The sequence below is a fragment of the Limulus polyphemus genome, unplaced genomic scaffold, assembly GCF_000517525.1.
Source record: "Limulus polyphemus unplaced genomic scaffold, Limulus_polyphemus-2.1.2 Scaffold1828, whole genome shotgun sequence".
In the NCBI taxonomy this organism is placed as follows: domain Eukaryota; kingdom Metazoa; phylum Arthropoda; class Merostomata; order Xiphosura; family Limulidae; genus Limulus; species Limulus polyphemus.
The window spans coordinates 35,938-56,312 of NW_013667438.1; the positions used below are offsets into that span (position 1 = coordinate 35,938).

Below are 20,375 nucleotides of genomic sequence, written 5' to 3' on the forward strand. Positions count from 1 at the left end.
GTAAAGGTGTAACGATACCATACGAATTGTGAAGCCTTGATACAATTGTATCGATACATCGTCCGACACGATACGATTTATGTATCTTCACGAAACTTGGCAAGTTTCAGTAAGCATTAAAAGTCTTTTGTACAGAAAAAAATCAGAATTTCCAATAAAGTGTTTTTGCTAAAAAATTAATGATTTAATAAAGGAAGATGAGGATCGAGTACTACATGTAGACTTAATTTCTTTTATCAAAAACACCACATGCAAAGTAACATAACAAATTAATAATAACAAAATAAATAGACAGATATTAACCTTTTTTATTTTACTTCTCTTGCCAGCTACCATTTAGTTTATCAAACCTGAGAATTTGAAAAAAGCACTGTAGAGTGTGATGTAATTAAATAAGACAGTGTTAGTAATATAGATAATAAATTACAGACAATACTGTAAAACCTTTAACAAGCCGTTGGTAAAACTTCTATATCTAGATACGTACCGTATCGACTACCACGATGAGATACGCACCCCTAGTATTTAGTCGTATACTCTGCAGGCTCTGCTCTTCTCACAAAATATTTATTGAACATTTTTAAAGAGCTTTTACTGCAGAATCTCATGTACATTGAATCAAACTAGTGTCATTCACCAGTCGCTATAACTATGCATACGTGAAAAACTAAATTTATAAATTGCCAAGCCGAGGTACAGGTTGTTTATATTGTTATAAATGGTATTACCTGTTTACGGCAAGTTCGGCGAATGTTGATTGGCTATAGTATTTTCGATGAGCTTCCAGGTTAGGTAAAGTTTTATCTAAACAATTGTTTTACTAGCTGAAAAAAAAAAAATACAAACTGCAGCGTTACTCCAGAGACCTCATCATGATTAGGTGAAACAAAATTATCCAAGACAACTTCGTACAGGTCTGGCATGATGTGGCGTTTAGTGTGCTCGACTCGCAATCTGAAGGTCGTGGGTTCGAATCGCTGTCACCGAATATGCTCGTCCTTTCAACCGTGAAGGCGTTATAATGTGAAGGTCAGTCCCATTATTCGTTGGTAAAAGAATAGCCCAAGAGTTGGTGGTAGGTGGTGTTGATTAGCTGCCTTTCCTATAGTATATCACTGCTAAATTAGGGACGGCTAGCGCATATTAGCCCTTGTATAACTTTGCACGAAATTCAAAACAAACTAAAGGGCGCATTCTCTTATTTTTTTTATATAGATTAGGCGCTCCAAGTCATTTTGCGCTGTAGTTCATAAAACTGGTTAAATTTGCAGAACAACAGAACAAACCTCGCCAAACAAATTTTTTTAAACTCACGAAGCAGTAATGTTTTTTTTTTGTTTTTTTTATTCGAGATTCTCGCTAATAGTATAAAATTTTGATGTTTAGATCATGTTTATAATATTACCAAGGTAATATATTTTTTTTTGTTTTTACTTTATAGAATTTGTCCACCAGTGGCACAGCGGTATACCTATGGGTTTACAACGCTAGAAACCGGGTTTTGACACCCGTGGTAGACAGAGGACAGATAGTCCATTGTGTAGCTTTGTGCTTAACTTCAAACAAACAAACAAATTATAGAATTTGTTTTAAAAGATATCGCTTTGCATAAGGTATAAAAGACTCGATGTTTATTTTCTCTTATGGAGATGGTGTTTCAAGACATTAAGAACACCTTCCACTCATAGTATATAACATATGAAAAATGCTGTAAAATATATTAAAAACAAAAATACCGATAATCCATATGCTCAATTAATAATAATAATTTAGAAATAAGAAAAAGTTCTCAAATAATAATTGAACAGATAAGTATTGCTATAAATTTTTAAACCATAGACTTAAATATTTGGTGTTAAATGATTTAACATTATTGCTGTCATCTGCAAACAAGAGCATCGGAACAGTTTTGTGTGTATATATTTTTATTATATATTGGTTAGGGCGCTTGACTCGCAATCTGAGGGTCGCGGATTCGAATTCCAGTTCCACCAAACGCCGTGAGGGCGTTATAATGTGACGGTCAATCCCGCTGCTTGTGGTAAAAGAGTAGCCCAAGAGTTGGCGGTTGGTGGTGGTGGCTAGCTGTCTTCCCTCTAGTCTACCACTGCTAAATTAGGGACGGCTAGCGCAGATAGTCCTCGTGTAGCTTTGCGCGAAATTCAAAACAAAACTGTCATATGTGAAATGAAAAGTGATACAAATTAATATCGGAAACGAACTATACTTTTTTCATATTTGCAGTAAAAGTCGACTGGAAATATGTTTTCATCAATCACTTACAATGTTTTCCTCATAATTCTATGTTGGAAGGGATATGCGTATTGCCTTTTTAACCCTTTATTTTCAGGTTAATGTTAACTGTTTTAGTTATAAAAGATCATGATTAATGACAATATCTGTCCAATAATTTCAACGAACTGTTACTTATGCAGACTGATTCCGAATTATTGCGCATGTCTAGTGTGTTTCTTCTGGTTCTATAAATTATGTACAGTTACCATGCCACGAAAGGAACGCCGACCATGTATATCCATGCACAGTTACCACATCGTACTACCAGACAAACGACGACCATGCATATACACGCACAGTTACCTCATCATATCACCAGACAAACGACGACCATGCATACCCATGCACAGTTACCTCATCATATCACCAGACAAACGACGACCATGCATAATACCCATGCACAGTTACCTCATCATATCACCAGAAAAACGACGACCATGGATATCTATGCACAGTTACCACATCATACTACCAGACAAACGCCGACTATGCATATACATGCACGGTTATCTCATCATATCACCAAACAAACAACGACCATGGATATCTATGCACAGTTACCTCATCATATCACCAAACAAACAACGACCATGGATATCCATGCACAGTTACCACATCATATCACCAGACAAACGACGACCATGTATATCCATGCACGGTTACCACATCATACTACCAGACAAACGACGACCATGGATATACATGCACGGTTACCACATCATATCACCAGACAAACGCCGGCTAAGCACATCCATGTGCAGTTACCACATCATACCATCAGAAAGACGCCGGCTGTGCATACCAACCTGGACCAGTATTCTGACTGTGAGCGTCTGGATGGTTCTGTTTCTCTTCCACGGGACCTTTCGCTAAAAAGAATTTATCTTTTGACGAATTATCCTTGTAGTTATTGATTTACGTAATTCAGATATCGAGCGTTTATGATGAAGTTCACTCTCCCACCCTTTTCATAAAATATGCATAGATAATTATATTAATTTAAAAAAAGCAATTTTAACGCGTTACTGACGTTACGATGCTTCGAAAATCCATACAGCCAAGTTTCGATTTCTTGCAATCTTCATTGGTCATTATAGTTAAAGATACCTGATATTATTATCATGAGTTAGGATACCTGATATTATCATGAGTTAGGATACCTGATATTATTATCATGAGTTAGGATACCTGATATTATTATCATGAGTTAGGATACCTGATATTATCATGAGTTAGGATACCTGATATTATCATGAGTTAGGATACCTGATATTATTATCATGAGTTAGGATGCCTGATATTGATATCATGAGTCAGGATGCCTGATATTGATATCATGAGTCAGGTATAAATATAAAAATATTATTTTTCGTTTCGTTGTTTTTATATTGCTTCTAGTGCACTAGAGAACAACGTGGGAAAATTATATAGGAATCCTATACAAATTTCATGTTTTAAACTAATTTTTACCGTCCCGTGTAGATAGCAGCCCATGACATTATTGTATACATTTGGTAACTTTTAATAAGGTTTAAAGCGGAAGTGCCCATATCTGCATTTTGCCAGCTAGATTTCTAACATGGTTAGCTATTTTCAATATCGTCATAGTACTGATATCAAGTTAGTTCAAAACAAGTTTTAAGAACTTAGCTGATCTGGTAAAACTTTCAAGTTGGGAGTTTCAACTCAACAGTTTCCTGTATTATACCACGTGGGTTGTTTTGGAATTAAATGGAAATCTGTAGTTTTGTTACACCAACTTCACTTTCGTTATGAGTTATACTGTAACTGTAGATCATTATAAGATGGTTAAACACGAATAAAATGATTGCTAAAGTATTGATTTACAAGAATTTAAAAGCATCTTTTCCGAACAAATACATGCACGGGAGCTAACTATTTCCCTTCCCGAGACTTCTGTCTTGGCTGCGAAGCGAAAGTAAAAAGATCCAGTGAACATATATCATAAAGATTGAATTAAGTCGGCTGGTAGTGTATACCGTTGTGTAAGACACTGGCCAAAATCGTAATATAAAATTCCAACGACTGGTCGATGGTCCGTCTAGCTGACTCTTAGCATAATGTAAGCCTATGACAACATACATATATTTTATATTGGCAGTTAAAAATGTTTTGTCGTTCGTGCAGAATAATGATAGCATAACATACACTTTCTGTTCTGTACGGAGCGGTAATTGTTTATCAGAACAATGATAATTTTCTGTTATCGTCCGTGTTTGTTACATGTACGTAAAACACGAAGGAACATAAAACAGCATTCCATACAAACTACATTCTTCCCTCTCTCTTTTATTTTTTGGATTAGCGATTCAGTATCGTTTCTCATGCGTTTACTCATGACATAGATTTTCAACTAAAAGCCGTTGTTGTTCACGTAGTTTGATAATATAAATAGTGTCTCAACCACTAACATTGTCATATCCCAGCTAGTCTGATGAGCTCTGGTATTGGACGAAAGTCCTCGTCGGCCCTGGTTATAATAGATATAGTGTGGACGACTCGTTGTTATACATTTTCTTTACTTTTACTCATAAGTTATTATAATTGAAGTAAAATATGGACTGCTACTTAAGAAAAGGTGTCTGGCTGGGCCATGTTTGTTCGACCTTTTCACCCTTCTCTGTTAGTGTCAGATTGATGTTGTTTGTATCTCACAGTATCTATAAACTTTCCCTAGTTGAAAAATATAAAGTGATTAGTTATTTTATCACGTTTTGTGAACTGCACCAGGCAGTATGGATTGATCAGTGTTTCGTGTATCAACACAATAGTCGTACGTGTATCAACTAATGCCTACCATGTCGTCCTTAACTTACTGTTGCCTTTCGTAAAGGCTTAACAATTACTTGATGTTTCTTAACATCCTGCTTTTGCCTATGATTGTACAAAATAATTGTCAATATATCGTCAAAGGTGCAAGACCTGACCACTAATCAGATATTTCCACATGATTAATAGCTTAAATAACTTGACTGAGAATTTATTAAGTGTTCAGTAAAGAACGTAATAATATACGTGTGTGTATATAAGTGCATTAAGCACGTTCCGGAAAAACTTATTTAACAAAGTTTATCATCTGCGTCTCTACGTGGTATTGTGTGTTGTAGTTTAATTGTATTATATTCGTGTCTCAGGTGTATCCTGATCCAGATACCGAGACCACAGTGATGAGCTCACTGGTTTACTGTATACATTACAAGGAAGGCTGTAAATGGACCGACGAGCTTAGGAAATTACAGGTAAGTCTTTGGAAAATTCATTTAAATTGGGTCAGATTTAAGTTAGAAAAATATTTTTAATTTGGGAAAAACGTTTGGATTATAGTAATGGCATCATGATATTCCGTATGTGTAGCATTATTATTTCTTTGTACAGCCCTAACATCACCAGAGCGCTAGATATAATGTATATTTTAGGATGGGAAAGGCAGAAATGACTTAAATGGACCTTTTTAACATCATCACATATTTTATTACAGTTTACATGTTTACTCGATTTGATAAGGTACAGAAACATGGATGTAGAAATATCAAATACGCTGTTATGTTTTTTGTTTTTTATGGTGTATTGATATATTAAAATGCTTTGTTTAACTCAGAAGTGTACACGCACGAAGAAATATCAAAGATTCCTTTGTAGTGGTTCTTGTGTATTGGATAACACAGAAATGTTAAACATTGCGTGATATTGATGTTGGATACCTTCAAGCACCCTTATAAGCTGTGATTTGGACATGTTCTATTCAGAATCCTAAATGTAGGATATTTCATTTTAACAAAGTTCTGGTCATTATTGCTGGCATAGTAAGGTGATATTTTTTATCTTCTCACCCTCTCACAACTGAGTTGAAACAAGGTGACCTGTGTTCCGAAAAATTCTTGAGAGGGGGGGGACATATTTTCGTCACAGAGATTTTTAAGCAATTTAATTTTTTTGATTTCTCAGAAAGAAAGAGAGACCAATCGCGTGGTGCCGCTATGGTAATAAAAATAACTATAACTTCTATAATGTTGCATGCTTCTCACCAGTCGTCACTCTGGTCCTCTCCTTCCATTGTTAAATATTTTTCTATTTCACTGCGTCATACTTATAAACTACCAATTCACTTTAATATCTAAATCAGAAAATTTGACTGTTTGTAAAAGTGGACACACGTGCCAGATTTGAATGCTTTATGTGGTAAACTTGCATATTATTATAGCCTTTGTTTTCTGTAATCTAGACGTTTCTAGAAATTTGTGTTGTTGTTTAGCTGGAAGAAAAATTAACATAACATGATGAGCGTAGTTAGACGTCTGTAACTTTCTCCAAAATTTAGGAAATAGTTTGAGTCACATAATAAGCGAGCTATACAGGCTAGAGTTAGTCGATGAATCTGTTGGAATGAATTATTAAGTTATCAACTCTGTCAGTCAGGTGATGAGTAATCAGTGCATGATTTAGTCAGTCACTTAGCTAGTTCAGTGCTGTGAAGTATGGAGTGTGTGTTTCGAAGAAGAAATAAAGTAGGTGGATTTCCGTTAGACGTAATTTATTTGTGAAGTCAGTCCTATCGGTGAACGTTGGTCACGCTAGCCATGTAATTTGAAGTTGAAGAAATGAAAATTTATCATTAACTACACTGAATTTTGCATCATTATTTTTACCGTGTAATCTAAAAGAACCTGGCAAATAATAAAAACCATCACTATAATATTAAAACGCAGCATAAGTTGTTTTATTAGACTTATGTATCTAAAACAGATCATTTTACAGCATTATGACATTCTATTGTGCTTTTCAACTTCCTAGTGGGTCAAATTTAAATGCTGAAACCGTCCAGGCATCACATATATCTAATTCCATGTTTGAATTGAAACTTTCGTCCTGGTATTCTTGGAATTTTGACATTTATACGTATATAGAATTTAGCAGGTCGAGAACTAGTAGTTAAACATTAGTAGTTTAGATTCGGTGACGAGGAACCCACTTTGAAACTAATAATGGCTGGAGACGGCTTGAATGGGTAATGAAGAAAAACTTTAATATAAGTTTAACATAACAGCAAATGTACAACGTTTCGACAAGGTTTTGTTATCATCATTAGTAGTTTAGCTTATTTGTTGGATTTGTTTTTCAAATGGTTATAATTGCATTTATGTGCCCTTCTTTCATATTAGTTGGGTATTTACCCCATATTTAAAATTAGCATTCAATGGAAACCTGGCCCGCTACTTCTGCATGCATATCTCCTGACAAAGCTGAACATACAAAAATGTCAAAAGTCTTTGAAAGCGAAGTGGTTAGAAAGATCTGGTAACAAACCCGACTGCTTGAACCAGTTCACCAACGATACAATTATGTATGTCTCCGCCATCACACGAGATCTATTATGTATGTCTCCGCCATCACACGAGATCTATTCATACTAATCGAGGACTTCTTTTGTGATTTTTCTTTTTGCTTCACGTCGTTGCTAGTAAAAGTATTTATTTGTGGCTAAAAACTTCGGTTTAGTAAGCATAAAACTTGATACACAAGCGTTGTAAAATAGCGTTATATTCAAGAATGTTATTGTATCAAACTTTAATACCAATCTTTCTGGATTATACATGCTTGAATAACTCATAAGTTAAATAAAAATGTTTAGCAATATCAGCTATCGGTAGATTATTAAAAAGTCATCAAATACAAAACATATGAAGTAAAGCGGAATAATCCGGTTATCAAAGGCTTAATATTTACAGTAGGTTAGTCTTTCTGAAGTAAGCAAAAACTTTAGGTATATTCGTTAATTAGGTTAACATATTTTTAATGGCCATGAAAGCTGACCACGTTATGTACAAAGAAGCTGTCCACGTTTGCATCATGGAGACTAACAGCTAACAGAACACGTACTGAAAAACGTGTTTAGCCTAAGATACAATTGGTATTTGTTTAGTACAATTATAACATGCAAGGTAAACGAAAGACCTTGAAATACCCTCAAAGCAGCGCACTATACTGCTGTGTTTATATTGTACTATTGTTGTATAGGAATGTGACCCAAGTTACGTGAAAACAAGTTTTAGTGTGCGGAGACCAGTTTAAAGATCCGTGTTTTAAGAGTCTAGTTTTGGCAAACTGATAAGACTGGATACTAGAAAGAAAGCAATGGTACTGTTTCCCTGCAGTGTGACTGTTAAATATTCTCATATAAATAAGTACATTATGAGATTAAGTAACCAGAAGCAGTTGTAGAGAGGTTGTATGTTCCTATTCCGAATTTTATTTCTGTGGCATCCTCTCTTGACAACAGAATTTTGAATTCATAGTGACTGAGTCAGGCTCTAAGAAATGTCTGTATCCCGACATAGCTGGAGTGGCTATACATGCTTAAAGGTTAGGAATTCTTATTAGTTTTTCTCTTGTAATTGTACAGTTTCACAAAAATTCTAAATTAAGTAGAGAGCCTGAAAGGTATGATACAAATTTGATTTTCAAATAGCTAAGCCTTTTACATTCGGATCCTGCTTGTATCCGTGCACACCAGTAAATGAACTAAATCACTTTATCCTTGTTGGTTATTGGTTGAAAGAGGTCCAGTATGTTTGGGGCATCTTAGGGCAATATGGACTTGTTGCTTAAAGGATAACATAAAGGGTGTGAATTTTTTGTACTTGTCAGTTTTTGGATACAAGTCTGTTCTCATCTTTAAAACGATATGCAGGATTACCTTATTACTCTATGTTATAGTGTTGTTTTTTTTTTCGTTCTTTTTTGCCTTAATTGATATATAAAACATATATAGAAATTCAATTTTGGTGAATAACATTAATAGATTATAAAAGACCAGAAAAAGGGATTATTTCAGTTAACTAACTTCAGAGGCGTCGCTAGGTGCTTAAAAGATTCGGAGCTCGGGCCCGAACACACTGGCATTTTTGGATTTTCAGTACGATAGGAATCATGGTTTTCTGTTTTGGTTTTTCAGGAACACCAAATGGATTCGGAGTACTGTCAAATAGAATCGAGGCATGGGCCACGTGTGCCAGTGCCTAGCGACGCTTCTAACTAACTTGTATAAGGTTGGGTTTATAACAATGCTCTGATTTTGAAAGAAGTTTTATAAGAAATTGTGAGGTTAGCATTATGTATACTACATTATTGTAAATGGCGTTTCTTTGGTTCAGTTGCTTAATAACATATATCAGGTTAAATGACATTAGAAAAAAAGATGATACTCTAACGCTTCGACTGGTGGACCCATCTTCTTCAGGAGTAAAGGAAGAATCGTAGAGTTATATGATGAACTGTTTTAAACTTACTTGGTTGCACATCGTATTCAATATTTTATTATTTTGGTATCTATGCCAGTTGAAAAAAGAATACTATGATTTATATTTTTATAAATGTGCTATCCAGTTCGTGTCTCTGTCATGTATGCATATTTTACTTGTATGGCGATTTTCCAATATGTTTCTCTCACGTAGGGTCACTTGAACACGTGCAAGTATGACGCCGTCCCTTGCTCCAATCGGTGCGCCGCCATGATTCCCAGGCTACTCATGGAAGACCACTTGTTTTACACATGTCCCATGCGGAGGACCAGATGCGAATTTTGTAACAGGGAATTCAACGGAGAAATGTTGGAAGTAAGTTAACGCCAAAAGCATGTTTTAAAATAATTGTTTTCTTGATACACAGTTTGCCAGCACAGAAACCACGAGTGACATAATCAGATTCTGCACTTTGTTATTTCGAAGTTACATAAAACTTTTAATTTACTTTTTTTTAATTATATTGTTTCTCAGTTTCGTCAATTAAGGGGGCAATATAAGAGTAATAGTCATTCTATTCGATTAGACAAGGATTGGCCAAGAGTTGGCGGTGACTGCTGTTGATTAGATGTCTTTAGTTTCAGTTAAAAATTACGGAGGGCTGTGCGCAGATAGCCCTTGTGTAGCTTTTCGCGAAATTCTGAAACAAACAAAATCACCTCCAGATAGATTCTCTGTAGTGCTTTAAGAAAACAAAATATTGTCTAAATAATATGATAACAAAAGTTTCTAAAAACTATACTGGCCTGTTCAACAGTAATCTTAGTAATAGTAGATAATGATAATGTTGCATTGATTTAGGGTTATAGTGTTTGTACGTGTATTGGTACTGCCAGTACAGGTTTTCTTGTTTGTTTTATTTTTGTAATTAACGAGTGCCATCAATCAACATTTTGATGTGGGTGGGGGGGGGGAAGAGTGATGGCGATCTAATAAGATAGTAAAATAACAGATTATTTGTTACTGATGCGAAAAAGAGAGTCTACCAACGATCCAACTCGGAGATAAAGGTTGTTAGTACATACTTTATCGTGCTTCGTGTAATGCTTACTTTCTTTGAACATTACTGTAACACGAAGTTTTGCTGACAAGTATGTTACATATAGCGAAATTAATGATGCGTTGGTTGGAGATAATTGAAACATTGATCATTTCTGTTACGGCACGCGGTGGGTTTATGAGCTAGTGCAGTTGTTATAAAGTAGCTTGTTAACAAAGTGTCTTTCATTCTGTGACACTGAATGATTAAGGTGTCAGTTAACAAGAGTGAAGAACTAAATGTATAAATTATAAGTGAGTGACTAGTAAATTCAAATCAGTTCATTTCAAAATGAAATAAATAAATGAAATACATTTGACTAGTACATTATGGGTTCTAATTTTTGTGAAATGTATGAATAGTAGAACAAGGAAATTAAGAACCAACAAAATATTTCCTAAGAACAAGCTTCAACTCAAACACAAGGGATATTTTCTAAGGACAAATTTCAACTCAAACACAAGGGATATTTCCTAAGGACAAATTTCAACTCAGACACAAGGGATATTTCCTAAGAACAAGCTTCAACTCAAACACAAGGGATATTTCCTAAGGACAAATTTCAACTCAAACACAAGGGATATTTCCTAAGGACAAACTTCAACTCAAACACAAGGGATATTTCCTAAGAACAAGCTTCAACTCAAACACAAGGGATATTTCCTAAGAACAAGCTTCAACTCAAACACAAGGGATATTTCCTAAGGACAAACTTCAACTCAAACACGGGATATTTCCTAAGGACAAGCTTCAATTCAAAAACAAGGGTGAAGCAGATAAGATTTGTTTGTATTTAAGAGCAAAGTTACGCAATGAGCTATTTACATTGTGTGCCCACCGCGGATATGGAATCCTCATTTTTAGCATGATAATCATTGCCCCCCCCCCAGGGGGAGGGCAGAAGATAAGGAACACTAGAAAACATTATAGAGAAAATAACGGTTTTAATAACATTCATCGTATCAACCATATAGTGTACTTTTAAATCTGGAACAAGAGTATTCAGATCGTAACTATAAAAAATACGAAAATTTTGATGTACAAACTGTTAGAAGTCAAAGAGTTGAAAAGTAACCCCATTTAAGAATTGCCACTTATTTTGAGTTAATTAGAATTAGCCAAAAAATACTAAATTCTGTTAACGAACTAAATCTTACTTTATCAGTTTTTGCCACGATACGAGTTATTCTAGTTAAAACATTATATCCCACGTCATCATTAATTTCACTGAAAAAAAAATCCTTTACTTGATGATGCGTTTTAAAAGAGATTTTCCATTTTGTTGCAAATAATTATGCAAAACTTGCAGCTAAAATAATATATATATATATATATATATGTATGTGTGTGTGTGTGTGTGTGTGCATGCATAATGCAATTATTTCCATTTGGTAAGAAATTTTACCCACCTATCTTACTTGATGCAAACTTACCTCTCAACAATAATCATTAGTGGAAATAAGAGCTGAGACTGTTTAAAAGAACGGTGGCAGAAACCATTTGTAAATCTTAATTTGACTTGAAGCTGAATTGTTTTTTTTAACCTAGTTTACCACAATTCTCTAGGGTCACGTGGGGAGCTGCCAGTACGAGCCAGTTTTTTGTGAGAATAAGTGCGGAATGAAAATTCAACGCAGATTTGTGACCAATCATCGGATGAATGAATGCTCAAAGAGGCTGGTGCCCTGTCGGTACTGTCAGAAGGAGTTTGTGTATGATACCCTTCAGGTTAGAACTTCATATTGTTTTGTGTAGTGTAATATATATATATGGGCGTCCGCAGGGGGAGGGGGCAAGATAGCGCACTTGTCCCCCACCCCTGGAAGATGAGAAACATAATTATTTCTTTCTTCTTTCATCATATGTATACGATTCTATTTATTCAATTCACAATTTCACACTACTTTGCCCCCTCCCCCGGAGAACTTTGCCCTTCGATGGAAAAATATCTGGGGACGCATATACACACATCAGACAGCTTTCTTGAACTCCTGCATAGATGTAAACAACGCAGATCACTATAAATTAATCACAAACGAAAATCTTTATTTTTTATTTTTTTTACGAAAATCAAGTTAAACTGGTGAAGTCAAATAAAAGCTGATGCGTACCATCCCACCAGGGTTCGGATCCCCGTTCTACCAAACATGCTCGACCTTTCAGTCGTGGGGGCGTTATAATGGAACGGTCAATCCCACTATTCTTTGGTAAAAGAGTAGCCCAAGAGTTGGCGGTGGGTGGTGATGACTAGCTGCCTTCTCTCTAGTCTTTCACTGCTAAATTAGAGACGGCTAGCGCAGATAAACTTTGTGTAGCTTTGCGCGAAATTCAAAAACAAATCATTCCACCATGAATGATAGGAAGGCGATCATGGCTATAAGAAGTGATCCATAATAAGTTGATGGAACCTATGTGCATGTTTGGAAAGCTGTAGATCTTTTTGTTCAAACAAAAACTTATAAATATAAAGGGTCTCAGTGAACTTTGTATTGAAAGTTAAATCGTGAAGATCCCTGTAATATTTATCATTATGTTTTAATTAAATACGTATCCGTTAGATGGCAATGAAATGTGAAGACGTTTTTCGAATGATAACAGTAATTCCGGAGAGATATAGAAAAATTGCAGTCACTTTTCAGGAATCAAAATTAATTTATAAAACAACAACAGTAATACACAAACTAAAAATTAATAGAATATTCAAAGTAAACAAGTAATGCTGTTCATTAATTAAGGAAACTATACAACAGTGTCATTCAGGTACACTGATTTCGGCCAGAAGAAAGTTGCAAGTATTCGCAATAAAACAGTTTCGAATATGTTATGCAACGAATAATGTATAATACGAATAGTAAAGGAAAACAAGAAACTATGGGTTATATTACAAAGTGATACGTTTATAACTTAACGGAAAACGTCAAATTTACATATAGCGACTAGCACAATTTACGTGGTGGTCACTCTCTTTAATTCAAACATAGGGAAGACCATAACCTTGTGACATCGTCTGACCATCACCGAAGGACACTGACTTTCAACATTTTTGCACAACGTTCAACATTACAACTGTTTTTCATGGACAGAACAGGTGTGACCTCCATAGAATGATAAGGAACAAAGGCAACTAGAAGGAAATCAACGTAACGACTTTCTTTACCATGTGTATGCATATTTATAAAGTTCCAGCAAGAGGAAAGTAATAAGTTGCCCTTACTGTAAGAAACTTCTCTATCCCTCATAATGTGTGGACAATTGAAGTCGAGAAACTGGGAACTCGTATCATGTGGAGACATGGATGCGAGGTTAAGCTAGCTTCAAATGGCATCACAGGAAATCCCAGTGCACTACATGGCAATTACTACACTAGTGGTTCAACGTCCAGTGGAAAAAGGGACGGTGGTCACTGCACCACCAAGAAGTGAAACGTACATATCGAGAGTTTTTTTTTTAGCAATAATTCTTTATCTAGTAACTGGGGCATAGTGGAACCAAATATTACAGCGTGTCACGAGGAATTGGTAGGTGGAAAAGCAGTCTTGGATGTTAAGGATGAAGATGTCATACATGACTTTACCCAGGAAAGACTTGCATCATTTAGTGATAAAAGGTGGTTATTCGGTAAGTGCTGATAAAATTGGATTTCATTGAGGTGACGTGGTATGACAGAACAGTTTTCTTTGTGAGAGAGGACAAACTGTAAAGTTAAATAGGTGTTTGAAGGATAAGTAATTCAAGCCAAAGGTCATCCATTGTGAATGTCTTTGGAAATATATCGATTAGAGAAATACCAAGTGGGTAACTCCAAAGAAGAACTTTTCACTAAATGCTTAACCTGTTGAGGAGCCTGATGTTCCATTTAGAAACTACTTCCAGAATATTATGAAAGATGAAATTACCAGAAGATTCACCCTATCACCTACCCAGGAAGAACTCGGCGAGAGGACGACCAGTGACAACAAGGGACAAGACGCTATCCCATCAGTATACTATGGGTCTCGGAAGAAAAAACCACCAAATAGTTTGATGTAAATGATATAAAAGTCACAGTAGAAGCGTTACCTGGTTTATTTTGTTCTTGACAAACATGTGAATGTCGTGGAAGTTTGGATGGCGTGTGATGTAGACACGGTGTTTCAAAAGTCACTGCATTGTTATTGGGAGAAAAAAAAACGACAGAAAAAGAATTATGTTTTTGCCTTACTTTGGGAATTTTTTTTTTTACTTGATGACAAACATTGATTTTCTTCACATTTGACCTAAAATTATTTAAAACTGTCTATTAAATTTGCTATGGTACTTTTGGCTGAGATAGTTTAAATGCACCAATTTCTGGTCGTTCTCCATCAACTTTTTTATATAACTTGACCATTGTAGTCTCTGTCGTTAACTTTAAAAGAATGCTAACAGTTTTAAACAGTACTCATGATTTTGTGTACAGAAATATGAAAAACTTAATTTTTGAATGAATAAAATTTGTTGATTTATGTGTTATTTTACAAATTAGATATTAACCACGTAGAAGAAAAAAATGTGAAACATTAATGTTGCTACATAATAATAACGATATGAATGAAATGAAGTTTATAATATCTTCAAATTTGAAAAGTTCTTCAATTATCACCTTACTAACACAAATTTTGCAAAGATCTGAAAACTATAGGTATATTTGCCTGATAAAAAAAAAAAACATTGTCAGTAACAATATGCAAAACTAGATGAAGATGTTAATATCTTTTTAAATATTAGAACCACACATCCAAGTGTCCGAGGTACCCTCTGCCATGCCCTAACCGCTGTGAACCATTAAAGGTTCCTCGAGAAGACATGGAAGTTCATCTAAAAGAACAGTGTCCATCTATAACACTCCAGTGCGCATTCAGAGACATGGGTTGCAAGTTCAAGGTAAGCTACATAGTATAATAGCCTGTTTTGTCGGTTTTAATATAGTGCTAAATAATAATTTTGAAAATAAAGGTTTGTTTGTTTGCGAGACACGAAGCTACATAATTGGCTATGTGAGCTCTGTCCACTGCGGGTATCGAAATCCGATTTCTAGCCTTATAAGCCCACTGAATTACCGCTGAGCCACTGGGAGGCTCATCGCTAAGCTGACATAAACTTCACTGCGCCATCTTTCTTCAGAGTTAAGATGCATGGAACCGATTGGTACAAAGTATTTGTTACATAGTATAGAACCTATAACAGTTGTTATGTACACAAGTTTTTGTCCTGAAATAACTTTATTAGTGTTTTCATTATTTACTTGCTAAGAATTGTTTCATTGTAGCTTTTTTGTTTTATTATAGCTATCTGCTGTTTCCACTACGAGGAATCGAACCCCGGATTTTAGCATTGTAGTTCATAAACTTACCGCTACCCAACCGGGGAACATTCATTATAACATCTGGTCATTTTGGAGATAACTGCTTTTCATCTGATCTTGTATACGTAACGTAAAATTCCATTACTTAAAATATGGAGCACACACAGCAAACATCAAGTATAAAACAGTTCGATGTTGTTTTATGGAACTTCACAATAAGTTTATGAGCTTATAAGAAGATCTGTAAGCCTAAAGATAAAAAAACTAATGATTGTTTAGTTAATCTAATTATTCTGTGTAGTTGAGGTTGATAATAATCCTGCGTTTTGTTTTTGATTTTTTGTCTCTTGCTAAACCTACCTGTGGCCCGGCATGGCCAGGTGGATAAGGCGCTCGACTCACAATCTGAGGGTCGCGAGTTCGAATCCGCATACCACCAAGCATGTTCGCCCTTTCAGCCGTGGGGGCGTTATAATAGTCAATCCCACTATTCGTTGATAAAAGAGTAGCCCAAGAGTTGGCGGTGGGTGGTGATGACTAGCTGCCTTCCCTCTAGTCTTACACTGCTAAATTAGGGACGGCTAGCGCAGATAGCCCTCGTGTAGCTTTGCGCGAAATTCCAAAAACAAACAAACAAACAAACAAACCTACCTGTGGGTTTGGTGTTGAAGTCCAACAGGTGAAGAAAGGGAGTTCAGTAGCATATCTAATATTTTGGTATAAACGTGCCACTACCATGTATAACTCGTTTCAGATATTGGTCCCTTGCTTTTCCTTAATGACAAGCTGTTATAATGCACAATATATTCGGTTTATTAAATCATTCTAACAGTACCAGACAGTAACATTATTAAACTGCTGTGGTAAACTAGGTTAAAGCTTTATGTTTGGTATTCTTTTGAGCGTACACCCATTGGGGTTTAAAGTTCGTGCAACAATCGGTATTCGGTAATAGTATTTTTGTGTTCGGCAGTCAAGGTAAGGTAAAGCTAACCCAGTTGTTTTCATGATTTTCTATAAAGTGTCATTTCTCGTTCTACTTTATTAAGGTTCTGTTGTTAAGACGCTTCTATAGTAATGTGTAAGTCTCTTTACGTGGTCAGCGTGTCGGATTGTGGATCCGAGGTTCCATGGTTCGCGCCCCGTTACGGCCAAAACAAGAAATCAAGCTCTGCACTTAGAGATCGTGAGATCATTATAACAGTAATTGTCAAATCCCACTATTCGACTAGAGTTACCCAAGAGTTGGTAGTAGGTGGTGTTGACTACCTACCTTCCGTGAAGTCCATTACTTCAAAATTAGGGACAGTTGTGCATAAGTAATCCTTGTGTAAATTTGCGCATCATGATAACCAGGTATATTTATGGTCGGATTATCATTCTCCAATTTATCTTGCATAATATTTCTGAGGTTCTAAGAACGTTCAAAAGTATTAATTGTTTTATGTCATTCTGTAGCGATTTAAGTTACCTATCTTATTCCGAACTTGATATAGTTTCTAGCACCAAATTTTGGAACATCTTTAATATTAGCTTGCTATTTAAAATGTAATTTTTATACTTTGTAATGCTTCTACTTTTTCTTGAATTTGTTTTTAGGGGCCACGTTTTGCTTTGGAACAGCACATGGAGGAAAGTGCCAACTCCCATCTTGTTTTGATGTGCGGTTTAGTATCAAGACAACAAAACCAGATCACTACGCTTCGAAATGCTCTTCAGGCCCTAACACTCAGTACTTCTGGAGAATTGCTGTGGAGGATTAGTGATTTCACTCAAAAAATGACCGAAGCGAAATCCAAGGAAGGTTATGAGCTGTGCAGTACTCCGTTTTATACCAGCCAGTGTGGTTATAAACTGATGGCAACGCTCTTCTTAAATGGTAATGGAGCTGGAGAGGGTAGTCACTTGTCAGTATATATCAGGATATTACCAGGAGAATACGATTCCCTCCTTTCCTGGCCTTTCTCACATACTGTTTCTTTCACTCTTCATGATCAAGCAGCCTCTCCAGAGAACGCCTGCAACATTGTTGAAAGTTTTGTACCAGACCCTTCTTGGAAAAATTTTCAGCGGCCCAGCAAAGAGCCAGACAGTTTGGGGTTTGGGTTTCCTAGGTTTGTCTCACACGAAACACTAAGAAAGCTCGACTATATAAAAGATGATACTATATTTATCAAGGTTAAAGTTGATTCTAGTAAAATCGTAGCAGTATGAAAGGGTTGATTATGTATTTTCTCTTGTATATGATGTTAAGCTTAATACATTAGATATTTAAAGGCTGTACAGCTAATTATTAAAATAACTGCAAGATGCGGTAATGTAAAACAAGATAGTATGCGGTGTGAACTGATACACAGAAGATGTTATTAGCTTTGTAAAATACAACGGCCAAGAAGTCATACAAAACTTTCTTTGTGTTTTCATGTCGTATCAACTTACATTGCAGTTTCATACTTGGTTCGTCACATTAATATATATTTATCAAAAAAGTCTTATTTTCCCTGTCTGCAAATGTTATGCAGTTTTTATTTCTCCTTCTTCAATGCTTCAGGTTTATAGAGTTAAGTGAGTGAATACTATGTCAGAGTATACAATACCTTAAATGTCAACTAAGGGTTGGTGTTTTACTTATGTATATATCTTTGTGCTAGTCAAAGAAAAGAATTCATCGTAGATCATGTAAATGTGGTAATAAACATAGATGTTGGTAAGGCCTATGTTATTCTTCTTGTTTATGATGGGTACATTTTGTTAAGTTTGTATAATGACATCGATGTAAGATGACCAATTCATTAAGCTTTCAACGTCTATTTCTCTCTTATATATAATGACCAATAAATGAAACGCGTTTTCATGTTTGTGACGTAATTTTTTACCATGCTCATTAACTTAAGTTTATTCGTGTATTATCGGAAAATTGTTCATGATATGATGTAAAGGTAACCACTTATAGCATTTCATTGCTATTTTTAAACTTAATATTTTACGACGTTTTCCAATTGCGTGTGTATGTGTGCGAAAGTGAGCCAATCAGTAAATTTATACCTTATAAACAAAGAATGTTATTAACCTTGTAAAAAGAACCTAAGGTGTAGTACAAAACCAGTCAGAATAGATAAAAGCTCAAAGTTTGTATTTAAAATCCTAAAATAATTGGGAACTTCCAACGTTGATTTCTTATAACACCCAGCTGAAGACTTTCATATGTAGATAAACTTAAGGCTTCTGTTGCATATTTTGAGAATTTATACGTACATTATTTCAGCTGATCATGACCACATTCTCTATTGTAATATGGATACAACGGTTAGCTAGCAGCTTCACCACAGAAGAAAGTAGACTTGTATAATTTTTCTTTCCTTGGTTCTCTTGTGGCAAGTAAAACTTTGGCCTAGTTGGTTGAGTAAGAGATTATATAAACTTAAGGTTAATCCTTTCCTAACCTTGTCCGGATTTCCCCCTTGTATGAGTAAACACTTGAGGTTAATCATTTTCCAATTAGCAAGTGAAATCTAACAAGTAGTCCAGGAATTGCTGGATGCAGTTGCCTTTGGGCGAATAAATTCGTTTGCCAATTAGCAAGAAAAACTCCCAGTTTACGTGAGCTTCTGAATTTTTCCCATTATTTTTGTAAGTAGGTAACTATGCAAGAAGTTAAACGATACAAAAATAATGTTTTTGTAATATAAATAACGAGCTTTGAAAAAAACACATGTATGGGTATTATTTAAAAGTAACACGACCTGGTAGTTGAATTATACCATTATAAACCATTATATTAGTATCACATGTGAAATATTTTATCATGACTTATGTACCCAATTTTTAGGAATGACAAAAGAGGAAACGAAAGACCGATTTGGGTTTCCTTTTAATTACGTTTTCAACCTTTTTTTAAGAGTGGGAGTTGTATACATTTATGCTACGTCAGGGTAATGAATATCAAGAAAACATAGTTATATAGTGCTGTTTTATATTCAATATATATTAATTTCTTGTTATTTGTTACACTTACTCAAGTTATGTTTATATTATAATTTCAAGAATACGTGTATTTGTCGTGATATTTTGTGTAATAAACTGGTTTAAATAGTGTTTGAAAGTTTTATTGCTTGAACTTCGTCATTATACGTAAAGAGAATAGCATTTTTTCGGCCTAGTTTTATTGTGTGATCAATGTGAACTACATTCGTTTATATTATTTTTGTGTGAGTGTATATGTGCGTGTGATCAGACCCTTCAATATGAACTTTGTTTTACTTATTGACTAAGAGTATGGCATAAAACTACACAAAGGATTATCTGTGCTCTGCCGACGACGAGTATCGAAACTCAATTTTTAGTGTTACAAGCCCTCAGACTTATCTCTGAGCTACTGAGGGGGCGAGTATGACACCTT

General features: G+C 35.2%; 1 protein-coding gene across 5 annotated transcripts in view; it reads left to right on the plus strand.

Annotated features, from left to right (window-relative positions):
* LOC106465076 (TNF receptor-associated factor 4-like) overlaps positions 1 to 20,034 on the plus strand; it is a 46,836-nt gene extending 26,802 nt beyond the window's left edge. For all 5 annotated transcript variants that reach the window (XM_022392887.1, XM_022392884.1, XM_022392886.1 and 2 more), the window contains exons 3-7: positions 5,451 to 5,555; positions 9,768 to 9,929; positions 12,220 to 12,381; positions 15,400 to 15,555; positions 17,576 to 20,034. In XM_022392887.1, coding sequence (XP_022248595.1) covers positions 5,451 to 5,555; positions 9,768 to 9,929; positions 12,220 to 12,381; positions 15,400 to 15,555; positions 17,576 to 18,190 — 1,200 coding nt within the window. In that variant the 3' untranslated portion in view covers positions 18,191 to 20,034. The remainder of the gene's footprint in view (positions 1 to 5,450; positions 5,556 to 9,767; positions 9,930 to 12,219; positions 12,382 to 15,399; positions 15,556 to 17,575) is intronic.
* The last annotated feature ends 341 nt before the right edge of the window (positions 20,035 to 20,375 follow it).